The sequence below is a fragment of the Chiloscyllium plagiosum genome, chromosome 9 (genome assembly GCF_004010195.1).
Source record: "Chiloscyllium plagiosum isolate BGI_BamShark_2017 chromosome 9, ASM401019v2, whole genome shotgun sequence".
Lineage (NCBI taxonomy): Eukaryota > Metazoa > Chordata > Chondrichthyes > Orectolobiformes > Hemiscylliidae > Chiloscyllium > Chiloscyllium plagiosum.
Window position 1 is genome coordinate 4,563,775 of NC_057718.1, and position 19,442 is coordinate 4,583,216.

Sequence of the window (19,442 nt, forward strand, 5' to 3'; positions counted from 1 at the left end):
GAGAGAGAGAGAGAGAGAGAGAGAGAGAAAGAGAGAGAGAGAGAGAGAAAGAGAGAGAGAGAGAGAAAGAGAGAGAGAGAAGGAGAGAAAGAAAGATAGAAAGAGAGAAAGAAAGAAAGAGAATGCAATTGAGGGGCTGAATGGCCTCATCTGGCTGCTACGAAATGACTGCATGTAACTGGACAGCTGACTGATAGAGGTTGAAATATGCATGGCACCTACCCTATGCTGCTTTTCTATCCTGCTACCAACTCCAGTAAACAGAAACAGCCAAAATCACAGAGAAAACAATGGTCCCAGCCGTGCCAACCACGATATTCCAAGGCGATCCTGCAACTGGGAGAGAACAGGGGCAGGAAGTGGAGGAAAGTAATCTCATGTTAGTTCATGATTAATCAGAATCGGGAGTAGGCGAGGACTGCAGATGCTGAGATCAGAGTCAAAACGTGTGGTGCTGGAAAAGCACAGCCGGTCAGACATCATCCGAGGAGCAGGAGAGTCGATGTTTTGAGCATGAGGTCTTCTTCAAAACTTCGACTCTCCTGCTCCTCGGATGCTGCCTGACCGGCTGTGCTTTTCCAGCGACACACTTTTCAACATTAAATGAGAATCAGCCAGGCAGTCAGACAGAGTGCAATTAAACCAGGCAATGACCATCTCCAATAAGCGACAGACAGACAGACAGACAGTCTAATGACTACATTCAATGGCTTTACCTTCACTGACTCTTCCACTGTCAAAATCTTAGTGTGTTTTATTAGCCAGAGTCTGAAATGGGCTAGCCATATAAGTACAGTGGCTTCAAGATCAGGTCAGAAGCTAGGAATGGTGGGACAAGCTCAAGGGGCTGAATGGCCTTCTCCTGCTCTGAGTTCTGATCTTCTTATTGCAGCTTCTCAGACATGCCTTTAGTTTTACCATCTCAGGTTCCATACTCACTCAGAACAACAAACACAAACGAGACGGCCTCATTCAGGTGCTGGTCAATCATGGTGCAGGTGTAATTGCTGATCGGCCCATGGTCTAGTCCAATCGTGCTCCTCATGTGGAGGATCCCACCGGTGCCATTGATTGTCTCTGTGTGCGCGTACTGTGTGAGCTGTACCCCCAGGCCATTCTCCCAGATCACAGTCGGCGCTGGGAACCATCCGGATGACTCGCACACCAGTTTGGAGTAGCCCTGATCAGAAATATATGAGTGGATGACCGGCTGTGCACCTACAGCTGTGAGGGAAGAGAAAACATCCATCATGTTTCTTCTGTTTCACATGGTGGCTCCGTGCCAAGTGATCCTTTTAATTATGGCCCATCCAAACCCCAGGGGCCCCTTAACAGTGCTTCAACACCTCCGAACATTCTCTACCCTGTCTCAAGCTTGGACATGGCCACTATTCTGTGGTGACTCTGAGATCACGTCCTTGTGACCTTTAAAATATAAATACCCCTGACATCTTTAGCACTGGCACCATCTTTCAAAGCCCTCAGTGCCCAGCTTCTGACAGTGCGGCACTCCCTCGGTATTACACTGGAATGTTTCCTAGATCTTATTCCTAATTTTCCAATTTGTAATCATGCTTATTTGATTCTAATTGACACTTGCGAACGGAGCCAAACCATTAAATTGCTTCTGTAGGTGTCAAAAGTTAGGTTTTTTTGTTATAGTCAAAGAGTGGAGGTCTGTAGGGAGGCCACTCTCTTCTCGATTCCTATTTACTGCTTTATTATCACACAGCCTCTATTCAGCTAATGTAAGCAAGTTGAGGATATCATTTTGGACTGAAAAAGAATAGATCAGGATACTTTCTAAATAGTATGAAGTAAAATATTAAGAGGTTGTCTAAACAGACTTGGGGGGGGGGTTCAGGTGCAAAAAACTTTAAAATGTCATAAACAGCAGAAAATAATCAAACAAGCTAATGGAATGTTGGCCTTTGAGTGAACTGGAGTATAAGGATGCACAATTTACATTGCAGTTACATAAAACCTGGTTCGATCCCACTCGGAGTACTGTGAGCAGATCTGGACCCCACACCTCAGGAGCCTTGGAGGGAGTACAATGCTTGTTCACAAGAATGATATCTGCGCTTCAGGGGTTATGTTTGAATGGAGATTATTCAAATTAGGTCTTTTTTCTCTACGATTTGGAAGGTTAAAGAAGGATGTGATTAAAGTCTTAAAGATATTAACAGGGAAATTCAGTACGAGTCACAGACTGAGTTGTTAGACTGGTCAAGTGTCAACGTACCATTGAGATTCAGGCCAGTGCGTACAATAAATTTCACTGCTCCCTACCTCTTACTCCCACGGCAACCATCGTCTCAGTACTTTGGGATTGGGTAGCAACTGAGAGCTTGTAGGTACCAGAGTCAGAGATTGTCACATTCCTCAATCTCAGGGACACATTCCCTTTCGGAATCTCGTTGCCAAAGACATCAACTCTGTCTTGGTAGCTGGGTTCTTGCTCCTCCAGGCTGCTGTGGCTCATTGTGTAATTGTAGATAATTCCCATAGTTTCCATCTTCATCCAAGTGAAAGCAATGGCACTGGGTTCATTCACAAAATGAAGGCAGCAGGGGATAACAAGGTCTTCTCCAAATTTGACAGTGATTTGATTCTCCACACATTTAATCTTCAAACCACCTGCAACAAACATGGAACAGGGGATCACTGCACTGTTCTCACTGAGATACTGACAAGTGTGAGGGAACTGGATTAACATCAGTAGAAATACAATCAGAAACTCAGGGCACTGGGGGCAGAGGGATTACAGAGAGAGAGTGTGAGGGAGCTGAATTAACATCAGTAGAGATCCTGGTGTCCTATAGAATTGCAATTTGGACAATCTAATTGATTTGGTACGCAAGAGATCAGACTCCCTAAGCAGGTGCTGTATACAGAGTTTAGTCATTGCAGAAGATCGCCTAGATAGCAGAACCAGTTTAGGGAGAGCTCAACCATCCTCATGGACTTCAGAGTCCCTGGCTCATGATCGATCAAACTGGAGAAGGCTTCTCTGAGAAGCAACTTTCGGAAGTTAGAGACAAAGTTGCGGCATCGGGTAAAACATATTACCCTTCAAGCATCCTACCTACTCAGCCTCTTTAAGCAGCATCACAGCACACAGACCCTTTGGTCTAACTCATCCAGATATCCCAATTTTACCTAGTCCCATTTGTCAACATTTAGATTAGATTACTTACAGTGTGGAAACAGGCCCTTCGGCCCAACAAGTCCACACCGACCCACTGAAGCGCACCCACCCAGACCCATTCCCCTACATTTACCCCTGCACCTAACACTATGGGCAATTTAGCATGGACAATTCACCTAACCTGCACAATTTTGGTCTGTGGGAGGAAACCGGAGCACCCAGAGGAAACCCACGCAGACATGAGGAGAATGTGCAAACTCCACACAGACAGTTGCCTGAGGCGGGAATTGAACCCGGGTCTCTGGCGCTGTGAGGCAGCAGTGCTAACCACTGTGCCACTGTGCCGCCCATATCCCTCTAAACCCTTTCGATTCATATACCCATCCAGATGCCTCTTAAAATGTTGCAATTGTACCAGCCTCCTCCACTTCCTCTGGCAGCTCATTCCACACACGTACCACCTTCTGCTTGAAAACATTACCCCTTTTAAATCTTTCCCCTCAACTTAAACCTATGCCTGCTAGTTTTGGATTCTTCTACCCTGTGGAGAAAAAAAAAAAGAACCCTTAGCTTTCACTCTAACCATGCCCCTCATTACTTTATGAACCTCGATAAAGTCACCCTTCAGCCTCCAGGGTGAAGAGCTGCAGCCTACTTGGCATTTCGCTACAGCTCAAACCCTCCAGTCATTGAATGATGAGCCATCTCAGAACCTATCGCACTGGAGACTTAGCAAGATGCATCAAACCTGATGAATCATCCAAGAAGGAATGAAATAGCCAGGGTTGGGGGGGAGGAGAAGGGCTGTGGAGTGGCAGACAGACAGACAGACACAGATAATTAAAGCTATAGTCAGATGGACAAACAAAGCCCCACACTCACCATCTGAAAAGCCCTGAGCAGCTGCCAGCTTTATGATTAAAGCAACGAGTAAAACAAAGAGACGACTCATTCTGTTAAAAAGAGACAAACAGTTATCGAAACAACAGAAAATATTTGTTCAGAGTCACCATGAGACTAGCGTTCCTTCTCCAGCTACAGAGAGAGTTCCATTCTCCTTTTGAGGGTCCCTAGCAGAAAGGAGCAAGAATCACTTTCATTAAATAGACGACAGGGGGACAGATGGTGGAGCAAACTAAAACAGACCAATTTCTCATATAATGGCATAGACTAAATTAATTTAATTTTAGGTTCTCCCAGCCTCCTGGCAATCCCATTTCTCAACCAGCCTTGATATTTCCTTGCAGTAACCATTTCCACTTTACCGTCCCCTCTATGGAAGGAGTCTCAATTGCATAACACTTCCAGAAGTATGAAGGTGGTGACCTACCATTAGTTCCTTAACATAAATGAGGGACAGGTAAGGAATACCAACCTGTGCCTGTGACATTACTAATCCCAAAAGTGAAAAAATTAACCACGTCCTATTGTGGCATGGACTAGTCCCAGACAGAGGACCCACACTAGCTGACTGGACCAATGACTGTCCATGATGATGTTTGCAATAACATGCATAGTTACTGGAACCAGAAAGCATTTGTCTCTTCATTGAAAGCAATGAGTTTAAGCACACAAGGACTCTGTCTGTGGACATAAACAATCTGTACTTTCAGGAGGCAAGAGGACAACTCAGCTCAGATAAATCAGTTCATCACAGACTGGATAATGAGCTCACACCTGTTTATTAGAAATTACTCAGTTCCAGACACCAGTGGTCACCGAATCAAAACTCAGAGGTTATCAGTAGCTAATCCTGTTCAGGAACACGCCTCCATACAAATTAAATAATGGAAAACGATAAAAAAAAAACTCTGAAAACTCATGAAGTCAAACACAATTAAACAGCAAATATTACAAAAAAAAAAGTAACAGTTAATTTTTTGAAAAATATTCAAGATCACCCACATGATTCAAGGTGTGCAGCACAGTAAGTGAGTCAGAGAGAGACAGAGATTGAAAGAGTGTGTCCATATGCAATAGGTACAGAGCCTGAGTGGCAGTCTGAGACTTTGACTAGCATTATGAATCATTAAACAGGTAAACATCAGACACAATATTTGACTTTGCAAATGATGCTTAGGTACAAGGTGCAGAGTCTGGTCCAATAATGAGACAAGGAGGCTGGGTCCAGGGAGTGAGGCTGAAAACGAGGCAAGAGGGGGTTTTAACCTTACAGCAAAGTAACCAGTAGACACTACTGTGATGAATGTTGTCAACTAAATAAAACTGTGCAACATTTCGATTTCTGTCCTGTCACATCTCAAAGCATCACAGAAACTATGAATATCAGAATTGTACAGCACATACAGACCCTTCAGTCCAACCAATCCATGCCAACCACAATCCAAAACTAAACTAGTCCCACCTGCCTGCACTTGGCCCATATCCCTCCAAACATTTCTTATTCATGTACTTACCCGAATGTCTCTTAAACATTGTAACTGTACCCACATCCATCACTTCCTCTGGAAGTTCATTCCACAAACAAACCACTCTCTCATGCCCTTTTTAAAAATCTCTCTCCTTTCACCTTAAAATATGCTCCTAGTCCTGAAATCCATCATCATTTAGCTCTGACTTTGACAGTAAATGGAGAACATGTTTATTGCAATGGCTTTTTAAACAGAGTGTCAGATTTAACTTTTGTTGCTACCTTCTGCCTGTTTCATATGCTTTCCTGGTCAGTTGTAGCTGTATGTTTGATGGTATGATGATGATAATTGAGAATATTGTTGAATTCTTCTAACTCAGCTTCTATGTGAGGCTAAAATACTTAATACACCAAGTACACTTGGTAGTATAGACTTAAGTATTGCGAAAAAAATTGTTGAAACTTTCCCTCGGGCACTGATCAGAGCAATTCACAAGAGTGTTTACACAATGAGAGGAGAGTGCTGCTTGGTTAATAATTATTCCAGTCCACAAGCCAACTTGTCTCATTACCAGTTAATCATTAACTATTCATTATTGGTCAAGACTTTTCATATCTGAGCATCTTTTGCAATGATAAATATTGGATTCCCTGGCGCAACTGGTATTTATTTGTCAATGATTCATAATGCCAGCGAAACTGTCACCAGTGTCAATGTTAACTCGATTTTTCTCACTTCACAGATGCTGCTAGACCTGGCAAGATTCCCAGCAATTTCTGTTTTTGTTTCAGATCCCCAGCATCCACAATTCTTTATTTTGTTTCAGACTGGTGCTCAAGTTCTATATCAGTCCCACAACCTCTTCCAATCTCTCTCTCTCTGAGACCAACTCATTGTATCATGTACCTCACATCTCGTGGGTGACATGATCATCATAAACATTCAAATTAGGGAGAGAGATATGCCCTTTGGCCCTTCAAGCCCACATCTCCATTCATTAAGGTCCTGGCTGAACTTGTGTTCCGAATTCCACATTCCTTCTGTCCCTGATGAATCGTTGATCCCTTACCGAACAAGAATCCATCTACACCCTCTAAAAATGTTAACTGATACACACCTGTAACTACACCTCTACTTGAGTCAACCAACCAGCACTCTTCTCTCATACAGCATTGTTTTCCCATTACTTTTGTATTCTTGTGAATTGGCTTAATGGAAGGAAAATGAGAATCTTCAACAAAACGTGTCCACTTTCTAACGTGAAATGGAAAGTAGTTCCTGAAAATGAAAAACAAAGTCTTCAAGAACATTGAGAGGCACTGAAAAAGAAATTTGACACCTGTACCTCTACCCAACCAAAATCATAGCTCTCAGTTTTGGAACACCTAATTGATCCCCAGCATCAGAAGACTACTAGGTGGAAAAAAAACTTCACAGTTTCAAATTGCTCTGTGTGATGGCATGCGTCCCTGGATTGCAGATATTTTAATTTTTTATTTACTCTTGACATATGTAATTCTCTCTTGATATGTGTAATTCAACAGATCAGATAGAAACAGGAGTGCAAATGGAAGTGTACAAACATGCCACTCACTGATGGTTTCTCCTGGCACACTAACAATCTGGGAAAAGGATGGGTTGCATTGTGCTGCTCCACTCTGGGAAACATTGCCTGGAGTTCCACAGCAGCCCCTGTGGCACGGGAGTGTCTGGTTACATTTCTGCCCACCTCTTCCAATCCCCTTCTAAATGTCAAAATCCAAAAAAAGTGACAGCCAATGTTGGCTCAAAGTTCAATGTCTTCATACCTCACTTGCACTGATCCTTTGCTATGGACTAGGCCAGACCACTCAAAAACATTAAGCAGGCAGCCCCAGACCACAACTTTGCAATTTGTTTCGGTAAGTGTACAGTAAAAATTACCCAGAGGGTGAGTTAGCAAGGTTTAAAACCGACAAAAAAATTTATTCACAAAATTACACGAAGAACAGAGTAAAGAACCCCTACAGATCTCAGTCTATCCAAATTAGACTTAAGTATGCTGTTCCGAATTTACACAACAATACACAACAGTCCCAATAAGCAAACCCCTTTTAATACACAGTACAAAAAAGGGTCAGATGCTTACAGGTTGAAGTTAGAAGGCAGGAGAGAGCGTTTCCACACAGTTCACTATTGAACTCCCAACCAGTTCTGAACTGAATTAAGCTGCGCAGCTAAGCTAGAGAGCGAGGCGAAAGTGAGGACTGCAGATGCTGGAGACTAGAGTCAAGGTTAGAGTGGTGGTGGAAATGCACAGCAGGTCGGGCAGCATAAGAGGAGCAGGAAAATCGATGTTTTGGGCAGGAGCCCTTCATCAGGAAATGGCCCCTTCCTGAAACGTCAATTTTCCTGCTCCTCGGATGCTCCCTGACCTGCTGTGCATTTCCACCACCACTTTAATCTAAGATAGAGAGCTGACCACTCCCCTTTCATTATATGGGGTCACTTCTAAAACATGACCACTTTGGACTGAAGTCTCATCTGTTTACATATATGCAAAAAGGCCTCTCAATCCCTTTAATCTCTATACCAAACCAGACTGATCAAAACCCAGCATGTGACATCTCCCCCCCTCAAAAGAAAAAGAACAATCAATACCAAAATATGGTTTCATTGTTAACCCTTCAAAAACCTGGTTAGTAGTCGCAACACACATATACACTATACTAACTGTAAACATGCAAACATGCACAACCGCATGCAAATTCAGGCCACGGTACACCCACCACTGAATGCCTCCATATCTCATTAGAGTCTCGATAACGCATCGATAATCACGTTTTCACGACCTGCCACATGCACAGTTGTCAAACTGAATGGCTGCAACAACAAGCTCAATCTGAACACACTGGCATTTTTGTCCTTGAATTTTTCCACAAAATGTCAGTAGGTTATGATCAGTATATACGATTGTCTCAGATGCATTGTGGGTAATATAAACACTAAATGTTGTAATGGCAACACCACACTTAGTCTCTTTCTTGACTGGTGTACATTTCTGTTGATGAACGTTCAACTTCCTGGAAAAATACCCAATGGGTCTTTCTAGCCTCTTGTCATCCTCCTGCAGGAGCACCACACTGACACCCACATCACTGGCATCGATAGCCACCTTGAAAGACTTCATGTAACCCAGCATGGCTAATACTGGTTAACACAGTTTTCAGCTGTCAAATGCCTTTTGACAGTCCGCTGTCCACTGAAAGTTTTTGCCCTTTTTTAACAATTCGGTAAGTGGAGCAGCCACACTGCTGAAGTTTGGCACAAATCTTCGGGAAAATCCACTCAATCCCAGGAACCGTAGTACTGCTTTTTCCGTCGGCAGTGTGGATAATTCCCCAATTACTTTCATTTTTACATTCCGTGGGGCCATTTTCCATGCCCAATAACATGGCCCAGGAAGGTGACTTGGGCTTTGGCAAATTCACTTTTAGCCACATTTACCACCTTCTGAAGTCGATTGACCAAGTCCGATAATTGCTGTAAATATTCCTTCCATGAGTGATTAAAAATCACCAGGTCATCAATATACACCACACAGTTGGGTAATCCGGCAATGACCTTATTAGTCAGTCTCTCAAATGTGGCTGGAGCATTTTTCATACCAAATGGCATGACTCTGGATTGATACAGTCCATTTGCTGTTATGAAAGTCGAAATCACCTTTGCTCTCTCTGACATAGGTACTTGCCAGTAGCTTCTGAGCAAGTCCAACTTAGAAATGCAAGTTGTTTGTCCCACTTTTTGGATACAGTCCTCCAACCGTGGAATTGGATATGCATCAGTCTTTGTAACAGCGTTGACTTTGTGATAGTCCACACATAACCGTTGGGTACCAACTGGCTTATGGGTGAGCTCCAGTCACTAACTCACTTTGATTATGCCATTCTGAAGCAGGCGCTATATTTCCTTCTGAACCTGTGCCAACTTTAGAGCATTATGCCAATAGGATGTTGCTTAATCGGAACAGCATCTCCTACACATACATCATGCACAATTAGGTTAGTACTTCCCAGTTTATTTCTGCGTATCTCCCCATCTGACAGTATAAGTTCTTTCAGGTCATTTCAACTTTCTTGTGGAAGGGAACTCAATTTATCCCAATTTTTGACAACTTCCTCATTGTCCAATTTGATTTGAGGAATGTCCAATTCAGAATCCTCTGAACTTGGTTCTTCCTTCTCCTCTTGCTTTCCTTCCTGATCAAAATACCTTGAGCGTATTCACATGACACACAGATTTCTTCCTGTCGCAAGTCTTTAGTAAGTAGTTCACCTCAATTTCTTCTCAATTTTATAAGGTCCACTAAACCTTGCTTTTAAAGGCTCACCTGTTACTGGAAGGAACACCAATACCTTATCCCCAATTGCAAGATTGCACGTTTGCGATTTCTTATCCGCTTGTTTCATTTTATGCTGTGATACTTTTAAATGCTGTCCAGCCAACTCACTAGCTCTATTTAATCGTTATCTAAAATGACACAGTCCAAATGGGTGGTCTCTGAATGATTAATTTCTCCTTAATCAATTTTAATGATCCTCTTACTTCATGCCCAATAATTAATTCAAATGGACTGAATTTGGTCAATTCATTCAATGCACCTCTGATCACAAAAAGCAAGAAGGAATTCCCTTACCTCAATCATCTGGATAATCTGGACCATAAGCCCCCAACATGGTCTTCAGTGTTTGATGCCATCTCTCTAGTGTACCCTGTGATTCCAGATGATACAGAGTAGATTTGAATGGCTTTATTCCCAAGTTATTCATTTCCTCCTTGAATAGCTTGGATGTGAAGTTCAAATCTTTTATCTGACTGGGTTCTCTATTGGCAGTTTGTATCTAGTAAAACATTTAAGTAATTCTTCTACAACCCTTTTAGCTGTGATGTTGCATAAAGTGATTGCCTCTAGAAATCTAGTTGACACATCCATTATTGTTAATAAACACTCATTCCCACTTTTTGTTTGAGGTAGGGGACTATGCAATCAATCAAGACGCTTGCGAAAAAGATCCTCAAATGCTGGAATAGGTATGAAAGGTGCAGGGTTTATTATTGTGTGCGGTATTCCAATTAGCTGCCATGTATGACATGTCTGGCAAAATTCAACTACATCCTTATGTAGTCAAGGCTGGTAAAAAGGTCTTTGTATTTTAGTCTGCATTTTCCTCACTCCTAAATGACCCCCTAGTCGTAGGTCATGCATCACTCGCAACATCTCCTTTCTCTACCTTACTGGCAAAACAATTTGGTGAATCTCTGCCCGAACGTGTGATGGTCTCCATTTCCTCATTAAGGCATAATTTGTTAAGTAATAAAACACAGGAATGCATTCAATTTCCTTCTCTGTAAATGCCTTTTGTGAGGATTTGTGGTAAGAGTACTGGACAAACTCTTAGCTCCAGGAATACAATTTGTCCTTGCAAATGATACAGCTGATTCACCGTTAGGCATGCTACCTACTCTAGTTGAAAAGGCAGTGGAGACACAAGCAACTGAAGAAATGACTAGTTTTTTTTTCAGGAATTTTCCCTGAATATGTGATCACAAGATCACAGAGGCACAAGCTGATGCAGGAGGGAACAATAGGAACAAATAAGGAAGCTGACAGTGTTATCAGAGGCTTTTTTTGATCAGATAAGTGGAACAGAAAAAGAGCAAATAGATTAAACATGCCAGTATCTTTAGCTCTGCTAAGCTGATTTAATTTCTCATCTTTCTGCTGTAATTCAAACAGTTGTATCAAAAGGCATAGAAAGGAAGTGCTGAGAGTGGTGCATGAGCTACCACTTGGAGGTCATTTAGGTGTGAGGAAACCACAGGCTAAAATACTCTTCTCTAGACTCTCTTACCTCACTTTACATAATTGAGCACTCTGTGTCACCATGAATGCCTGTTACCAGTACCTTTCCTGCAATAGTCCCTCAGCAGCACGTATCTCATAATCCTTCAGCATTACAGACTGACAGGATCCTGTGTCCCTTAATATTGTAACCTCTTTACCTATTGCTCCTGTCCTATGTGAATAAATCAACCTCTGAACACTGAGGCAGTTGTCTAACTTTCCTTATATTTTTTGTTACTAGTCCAACAAAACTTCCAGGCTTGTCCAGTTTTCCTACATCTAGCTTTCTCCTAGCCCACCAACACTGATTTTGTGTGGCCCACTTTATTACAACGAAAACACTGGACGTTTTAACTTCTTTGTTCCCCTCAAGCATATCCTGGTGACCCACTCACAAGGATACTAGTGAAAATGGGTCATATCTTTCCGCCAGTTTGTCCAATGTAGTATTTGTTACAGTTCTTGCAAGGGATCCTGTAAATGACATTAGTTTTACTTGTTGTCTGTACAGTCTTTAAAGTTCATTATCTGCTGTTTTAGTGTGTTGATGGGTTTGTGGGCTACCATGATGCCAAGGGGTCTAAGTAGCCTGGCAGTCATTTCTAAGATGTATTTGATGTAGGGGAGAGAGGCTAAGGTTTCTGGACGTGTTCTGTCTGCTTGTTTGGGTTTGTTGCTGAGAGAACAAAAAAAAACAAAAACAAAAACAAAAACAAAAACAAATCGAGGGACTGTGTTCATTGGGTACCCGTTCTTTTTGAATACACTGTACAGGTGGTGATTTCCCTCTGCTCTTCGTAGTTTCTCTTTGCTGCAGTGTGTACAGCGAATGAACTCGCAATATCCTAAACAGATGACAAGCAAAACTAATGTCATTTACAATATACCTTGCAAGAACTGTAACAAACACTACATTGGACAAACAGACAGAAATCTAGTCACCAGGATACATGAACATCAACTAGCCAGAAACAGACATGACCCACTCTCACTAGTATCCTTACATACAGAGGAGGAAGGATACCACTTTGACTGGGACACCACATCCATCCTAGGACAAGCCAAACAGAGACACGCATGAGAATTCCTAGAAGCATGGCATTCCAACCAGAACTCTATCAACAAACACATTGACTTGGATCTCATTTACCACCCCCCCCCCAGAAAAAAAAGGCAATGACATTACCATAGGAAATGACTCAGTAAAAACAATGACTGCAGATGCTGGAAACCAGATTCTGGATTAGTGATGCTGGAAGAGCACAGCAGTTCAGGCAGCATCTGAGGAGTAGTAAAATCAACGGGCTTTTGCCCGAAATGTCGAGTTTACTGCTCCTCGGATGCTGCCTGAACTGCTGCGCTCTTCCAGCAGCACTAATCCCGAAATAGGAAATGACATCACCACTGGAAATTACATCAGCAACCCAAGGAAACCTAAACACAAATAGAAAGCAGGCCATGCCACCAGTGCTTCATCTGGAGGCTCACTAATGATGTTACATAGTATGGTGATGAAACATCTGAGAACAAACCTTCCAGCTCAGCGAGCAAACCTATATCCAGATTCTGATGGTTTCTCCAGCAAGTTTAAATGCTGAGCAACTGCTGTAATTATCTCTCCTATCCTCACAGAAGCAGGCAGGTCAAATCCCAACTGGTCAGCTAATTCCTGCAGCTTGGTCTTATTCACCTTTTACAAAACTTCCAAAGTCACCGCATCCACTTCCAGAAAACTTTTAGTGACTGAAAGCCATTACTATGCCAAACTTTGTCTACCCAACCAAACCAACAGCCGAAATAAAGACACGAGCACCTACCACTCATTGTTTAAAATCCCGCAAGAGCTCCCAATCGGTTATGGACTAGGTCAGACCACTCAAAACATTCTTGAACAGGCAAACCAGACCAGGACTTTGTAATTTATTTTGTTAAGTGTACAGTGAAAATTACCTTGAGTCAGTTAGCAAGGTTGACTACCATTTTTAAAATAGAAAAAAGTTTATTCATATAATTACAAATGAGATGTGAAAAGCAGAATAAAAGGACCTCTACAGAACTCAGTATATCCAAACTAGACTTAAGTATGCTGTTCTGAATATACACAACAGTCCCATAAGCAAACCCCCTTTAAAACACAGTACAAGAAAAAAAGTTAGATGCTTGCAGGTTGAAATTAGAAGGGCAGGACAGAGAGCTTCCACACAGCTCACCTGTTGAACTCCCAGCCAGTTCTGAACTGAATTAAACTGCTCAGCTCGAGAACTAACCACTCCCCTTTCATTATACAGGTCACTTCTAAGATGTGACCACTTTGGCCTGAAGTCTCATCTGTTTATATATAAACAAAAAGCCCTCAATATCCTTTTCATCTCTGTACCAAACCAGACTGATTGGAGCCCAGCCTGCTTTATTTACCCTCTGAAAAAAAAAATCAAGGACTGAATCTCCTTGAGCCATGGAACAGCTTTTAGAAAAAAAAAAGCTTTGTGACACCTTGTAGGCTACTTCACTGTACAGAAGGTCTTGGGCTGGATGTTGGCAATGTGCCTAATGAATCAGCATTCATACCCCCCGGGGTAGGGGTGGGTGGAGGTGGAAAATGCAATCACAGGATCAACCCAGGAGAACAAAGTCACTGAAAAAGGGCACATGTTACTTTGGCGATTTCTGTATGCTCAGCATTCCTTAACAGGACAGGCTCAGCAGTTCAGGGATCATTGCGCAGATGATACAGTCAATTCAACCAAACACCATCTCACAAATGGCACTGGTAAAAAAAACAAAGATGATTTTAAACAAATACCACCACTGTAAAATACACAGAGATAATATGTGCCGTTAATACATAATGGACAGTGGATTCCATACTTCAAAACCAAAAAAAAAACAAATTCCAATCAAAAACTATTGTATTTACTCATAGAATGTGTATTACAAAGACTGAATCTTGAGTCATGATGTGGAGGTGCTGTGTTGGAATGGGGTGGACTCGCACAGTCCTCAATCATCTCACACGCCAGCTCTACAGCAGACACCACATGCTTAAAATCCAGATAGAGTTCATATTCTCAGCTTGTGCTACAGTGGACCTGCTACAAGACACTGCCAAGCAGATGAGGCAATGGAATTACACCATCCACATGCACATCAAGCACATAACTAAGAAGAGGAAACTGGAGAAATTCAGCATCACCACCAGCAGTCACCAAACCAGTACTATCAGAGGGAAATCCATCGTCCGGTCGAAGGGTGTCTAACTACACCCTTTGACTGGACAAAATTGAAGTTCTCAGCAGAGGGCTCAACTTCTGCCCCAATCCCAGAATGGACTCCATCGGTCTCTTAACAGACACAGAGGAATTCATCAGGAGAACGAGGCTCCGTGAATTCTTCCACGAACCCAAGGTGTCAACAATGAACCCAACGAGATAACCAACGAACTGGAACAGTCGACAGACAAATCCGTGGTGCAGTGACTAAAAAAGAAAGAGTCAAATAGGATCCCTCTCGAAGGCTGCTACCCGAGGCGTGACATGTACACTCAAGCCGTTAGGACATGTACTAATGCCAGATTCATCAGTCGTGTTCACAACATAGCGCAGAATATCACCCAAGCACAAGCAACTCCATCCATGCAAGGGTCTGTTTCCATGCTGGACATCTCTATGACAGTTCAAATCCACCTTCCCCCATTTTTCTAGGGGGGGGGGGGGGGGGGAGGGGGGGGTGGCTCAGTCGTTAGCACTGTTGTCTCATAGCACCAAGGACCCGGGCTCGATTACACCCTCAGGCAACTCTCTGCACCTTCTCCCTGGGTCTGTGTGGGTTGCCTCTGGGTGCTCTGGTTTCCTCCCACAGTCCAACGTTGTACTGGTCAGGTGGATTTGCTATGGAAAATGCAGGGTTACAGGGATAGGATAGAGGACAGGGATAGGATAGCATTGGTGCAGATTCAATGGGCTGAACAAAATCCCTACAGCATGGAAAGAGGCTATCTCACCATCATAGAGTTGCTCACATAAAACTGAGCAACCTACCCATCAATAAAGGAAAAAGAATTGTAAAGTTTGAGGGTCAAGACCAATACACCCCTGAAAGTAGCTACAAAGAAACCAAAATATTTCAAATGAAGTAAAAGTTCTTCCATGATGGACAGAAAATTTTCAAGTGGAGAAGTTAACCAAATTCCAAAACAAAAGTGAAAATCAAATTTCAGTTTTTCTCCCCCACAGCAATATACAATGTAGAAATAGAACAATGCACCAAACAGGTGCCAAAAATCCATTAAAGAAAAACTACTTTCTTCATCTGAAGAATCACTACCATCCCAAACTGTTTCTGGAGTTGCATCACAGATCATCAACATTGTTGTCATTGTGACATCATCATTCACCATGTTTCTGTATTCTTTAGGATCGCTGGTCCGGCCAGCAGTAATTGCCAAGAGGACGTTAAGACATTGCCACTGTTCTGGAATCACACCTAGGTCAGACCAGGTAAGGGCATTACTGAACCAGAATGGGTTTTCATGGCTGTGGTTATGTGGTTGTCATTGGGCTCCTCCAGATTAGTATTGTGAAGATTGTCAGATCAACTTTGATTTTATTGAACGACACAGCAGACTTGATGGTCAGAATGGCCTACTCTTGCTCCTACAGGTGGTGCCTTGGTCTCATGTATTCACATACATAACAGGCCTGGTTATTTGGATAGAAACAGTGTCCAAGGGTATAAGGAAATTGATACTCATTTGAAAACACGTAGGCATGATGGGCCAAATGGCCTCTTCCTGTGCCATTACATTGTTGTGATTCTGTGTTGAGGAGCTAAACAGTTCGCCTCAAAGGAAATTGTCCATTTCTACAATGTAGGATTGTACCAGGACAAGTTTGATTCATCAGTGAGAAGGTTGCAAGTACAGAAAGTTTGGAATTTTGGCCACAAATCAACTTATCCGCAAGATCAACCAGTACTTGAGCATATATGGTAAAAGAAAACAAAATATTTATTTGGGAATTACTAAAATGTGATGCAGCATGGTAGTTCAGATTTCACAAATGATCATCTCAAATTGGTGCATGCAGCTTAACTCTGTGGAAGGACAAGGGCAGCAGGTATATGGGAACACCACCCCCTGCAAGTTCTCTGAGCTACTCACCACCCTGACTTGGAATTATGTCGCTGTTCCTTCACTGTTGCTGGGTCAAAATCCTGGAACTCCCTTCCTAAGGGCATTGCTGGTCTACCTACAGCGCATTGACTGCGGCATTTGAAGATTTCCAATTTGATTTGATTTACTGTTGTCACATGTACCTTTCCCAAGGCAGCAAGAAGGGCAGGCCGGGTTAATGGGTGGACAACATTTGGTCCATTATATCCATTCTGTTCTGTTACTCTGAAGTACTTATATAAAGGTACAGTTTGTCTGGATAGCTTGCAAAACAATCCTTTTCACCGTATCTCAGTACATATGACAATAATATCTCAAATCAGTGATGCCACATCCTGAGGACAATTGGAAAAAAGGCAACCACATCTTTGCAGCCACCTAGAATTTAGAAATTTGAGTAGACCTTTCTGCCCATCGAGCCTGTCTATTGTTCAATATGATCATGGCCAGTTATCACATCAGCACCACTTTCCTGCACTGTTCCCATATTGCTTGATGTCATTACTCTCCAGAAATCTATCAATCTCTGTCTGAACCAAATTGAAATTCCACAGCTCGCTGAGGGTGGGGAATTCCAAAGATTCACCACCCTCCGAGTGAAGAAATTCCTACTTTTCCTCAGAGTTTTAAATGAAAATCCCCTTATCCCGTGGTTCCATCCCCTGAGTCCTGAGCCACAGCCAGTGGAAAGATCTCTTCTGCATATACTCGAGAAGAGTTCAAATTCCTGAAACATGTTAAAGCTGCTTCTCTGAACCGACAGTCACATATCACCATGACAAAATGTACAGTTTAGTGACATAAAAACCTTTAGGACTTCAACTGAAAATAATCCAAGTCAGGAAAGGATTTTTACCAATGAACTGGACTGAAAGTGCATGAAAATAATATCACAAGTCAGTGCATAATCATTGCTGGCCCTTAAGCATAGCCTAACACTCACCAAACAAAACAATCTATTCAGAGCACAGTAAAATGCACATGCAGTCCTAAGAGATTAACCCGTAAATCTAGTACTCGTGTGACATGCCAGCAAATTTTTAAAATGCTAAACCATACTCCTTCAAACAATTCTATCAATTGTTGCACTGCCAGGATGCTGAAAGGTAAACTAATGAGACCTCCGGCTCTTTTGTCTAGCAATTTCAGTTCTCTGAAAACACCAGTCAAGAAAGAGCAAGCGTCATCGGAACTTCCTCCCCTCCCTCTAACCTCTGGTGTAACAGCAAGACTGGTCTAAGGAAACTGTAAACATTGAACAGCAGAACAACAAGATAACACCATAGATCACACTTGCCTAACCAAACCACAGTAACCCACCATCTGTAGAGAGATGTTTCATTACATGCATCTCAGTGTAACCAGGCAAGAACAAAAACAAACCCATCTAAGTAAAACTTTCCTTTCTCCCATTTGCCCAACAGGTTCAGATTTAATCATGTGCTGTTTGGCACCTTTTTAAAAAGGAGCTTTATTCGCTGGAGATGGGAATGCTGCAAAACGTAAAATTTAAAAAAAATACCTCCAGGGAGCTATGTTGTTTTAAAGCTGCTTGATTCACAGTTAACTTCATCTAAGAAATGTAAAAGTCAAAGTTAGTATTAGAGAGAAAACCGCCCATGGCAAAGGAATGGAGATGTTTGAGGGAGAACGATCCTAGATTTAATACTTGCGGAGTTACTGGATTACAGATGGTGTAGTGGCCAGGGCACCCATCCAAAAGAACAGAAACAAAACAGAGCAATGTTTGTATCCTTAACGATCAGGGAGAAATTTCACAATGTTTAAAACTGGCCTCTTGCCTGCTCGCTTCTTCCCATGGGCAGGAATTCAGGATCTGACTACACTCCATCCTCAAAGTAAGAGATGACGGCAGTCATGCCCTAAGCTGCCTCAGGCCTAAGCTCTCACATTCCCTCCACTTAACACTGCTCCTTACCTTGACCTCTCATCCTCAGCATTTGGTCACCAGTCCTGCTATCTCTTTTTGTAATTTGCTGTTTAACCTTGCCCGATAAAGCAACTTGCAGTATTTTACAACGTCAATGATTACAAATAAAATGCAAAATGCTGTATACATAACCAAGTTTGTTTGACGAATCAGAGGCTGGAACTATTTCCCCCCGGAGTATCGGAGGGTGATGGGGTGGCCTTATAGAGGTTGATAAAATCAAAAGACCATAGATAAGGTGAACAGCCGAGGTCTTTTCTCAAGGTTAGGGGAGTCAAAGTGGGACTGAGGGGTAACCTTTTCCGCACAGAGAGTAGTGCATGTATGGGATGCCAGAGGAAATGGTAGAAGTGGGTACAATTACAACGTTAAAAGACACTTGGATAGGAAAGGGAAAAGGGCCAAACACAGGTAAGCGGGAGGAGTTCAGTTTGGGAAGCCGAGTCAGCATGAACAAGTTGGGCTGCAGAGCCTGTTTCTGTGCTGTATGATTCAAAGAACATTGCAATTATCCCTTTTTGTATGGCATTAAACAAAGATTACAACATAGGAAGATTTTATTCAGTCCATAGATCCATGCTGGCTCTCTGTTGATCAGTCTCACAGAACATAGAACAATACAGCACAGAACAGGCCCTTCGGCCCACGATGTTGTGCCGAACATTTGTCCTAGCTTAAGCACCCATCCATGTACCTATCCAATTGTCGGTTAAAGGTCACCAAAGATTCTGACTCTACCACTCCCACAGGCAGCGCATTCCATGCCCCCACCACTCTCTGGGTAAAGAGCCCACCCCTGACATCTCCCCTATACCTTCCACCCTTCACCTTAAATTTATGTCCCCTTGTAACACTCTGTTGTACCCGGGGAAAACGTTTCTGACTGTCTACTCTATCTGTTCCTCTGATCA

General features: G+C 42.5%; 1 protein-coding gene across 1 annotated transcript in view; it reads right to left on the minus strand.

Annotated features, from left to right (window-relative positions):
- The window catches only part of LOC122552572 (V-set domain-containing T-cell activation inhibitor 1-like), a 39,624-nt gene that overhangs the window by 5,360 nt on the left and 14,822 nt on the right, over positions 1-19,442 (minus strand). Inside the window, exons 2-5 of the mRNA XM_043695278.1 lie at positions 4,034-4,104; positions 2,293-2,640; positions 940-1,224; positions 223-336 (exon numbers count right to left, since the gene is read on the minus strand). Of these exons, the coding sequence (XP_043551213.1) occupies positions 245-336; positions 940-1,224; positions 2,293-2,640; positions 4,034-4,103 (795 nt within the window). The 5' untranslated portion in view covers position 4,104 and the 3' untranslated portion in view covers positions 223-244. The remainder of the gene's footprint in view (positions 1-222; positions 337-939; positions 1,225-2,292; positions 2,641-4,033; positions 4,105-19,442) is intronic.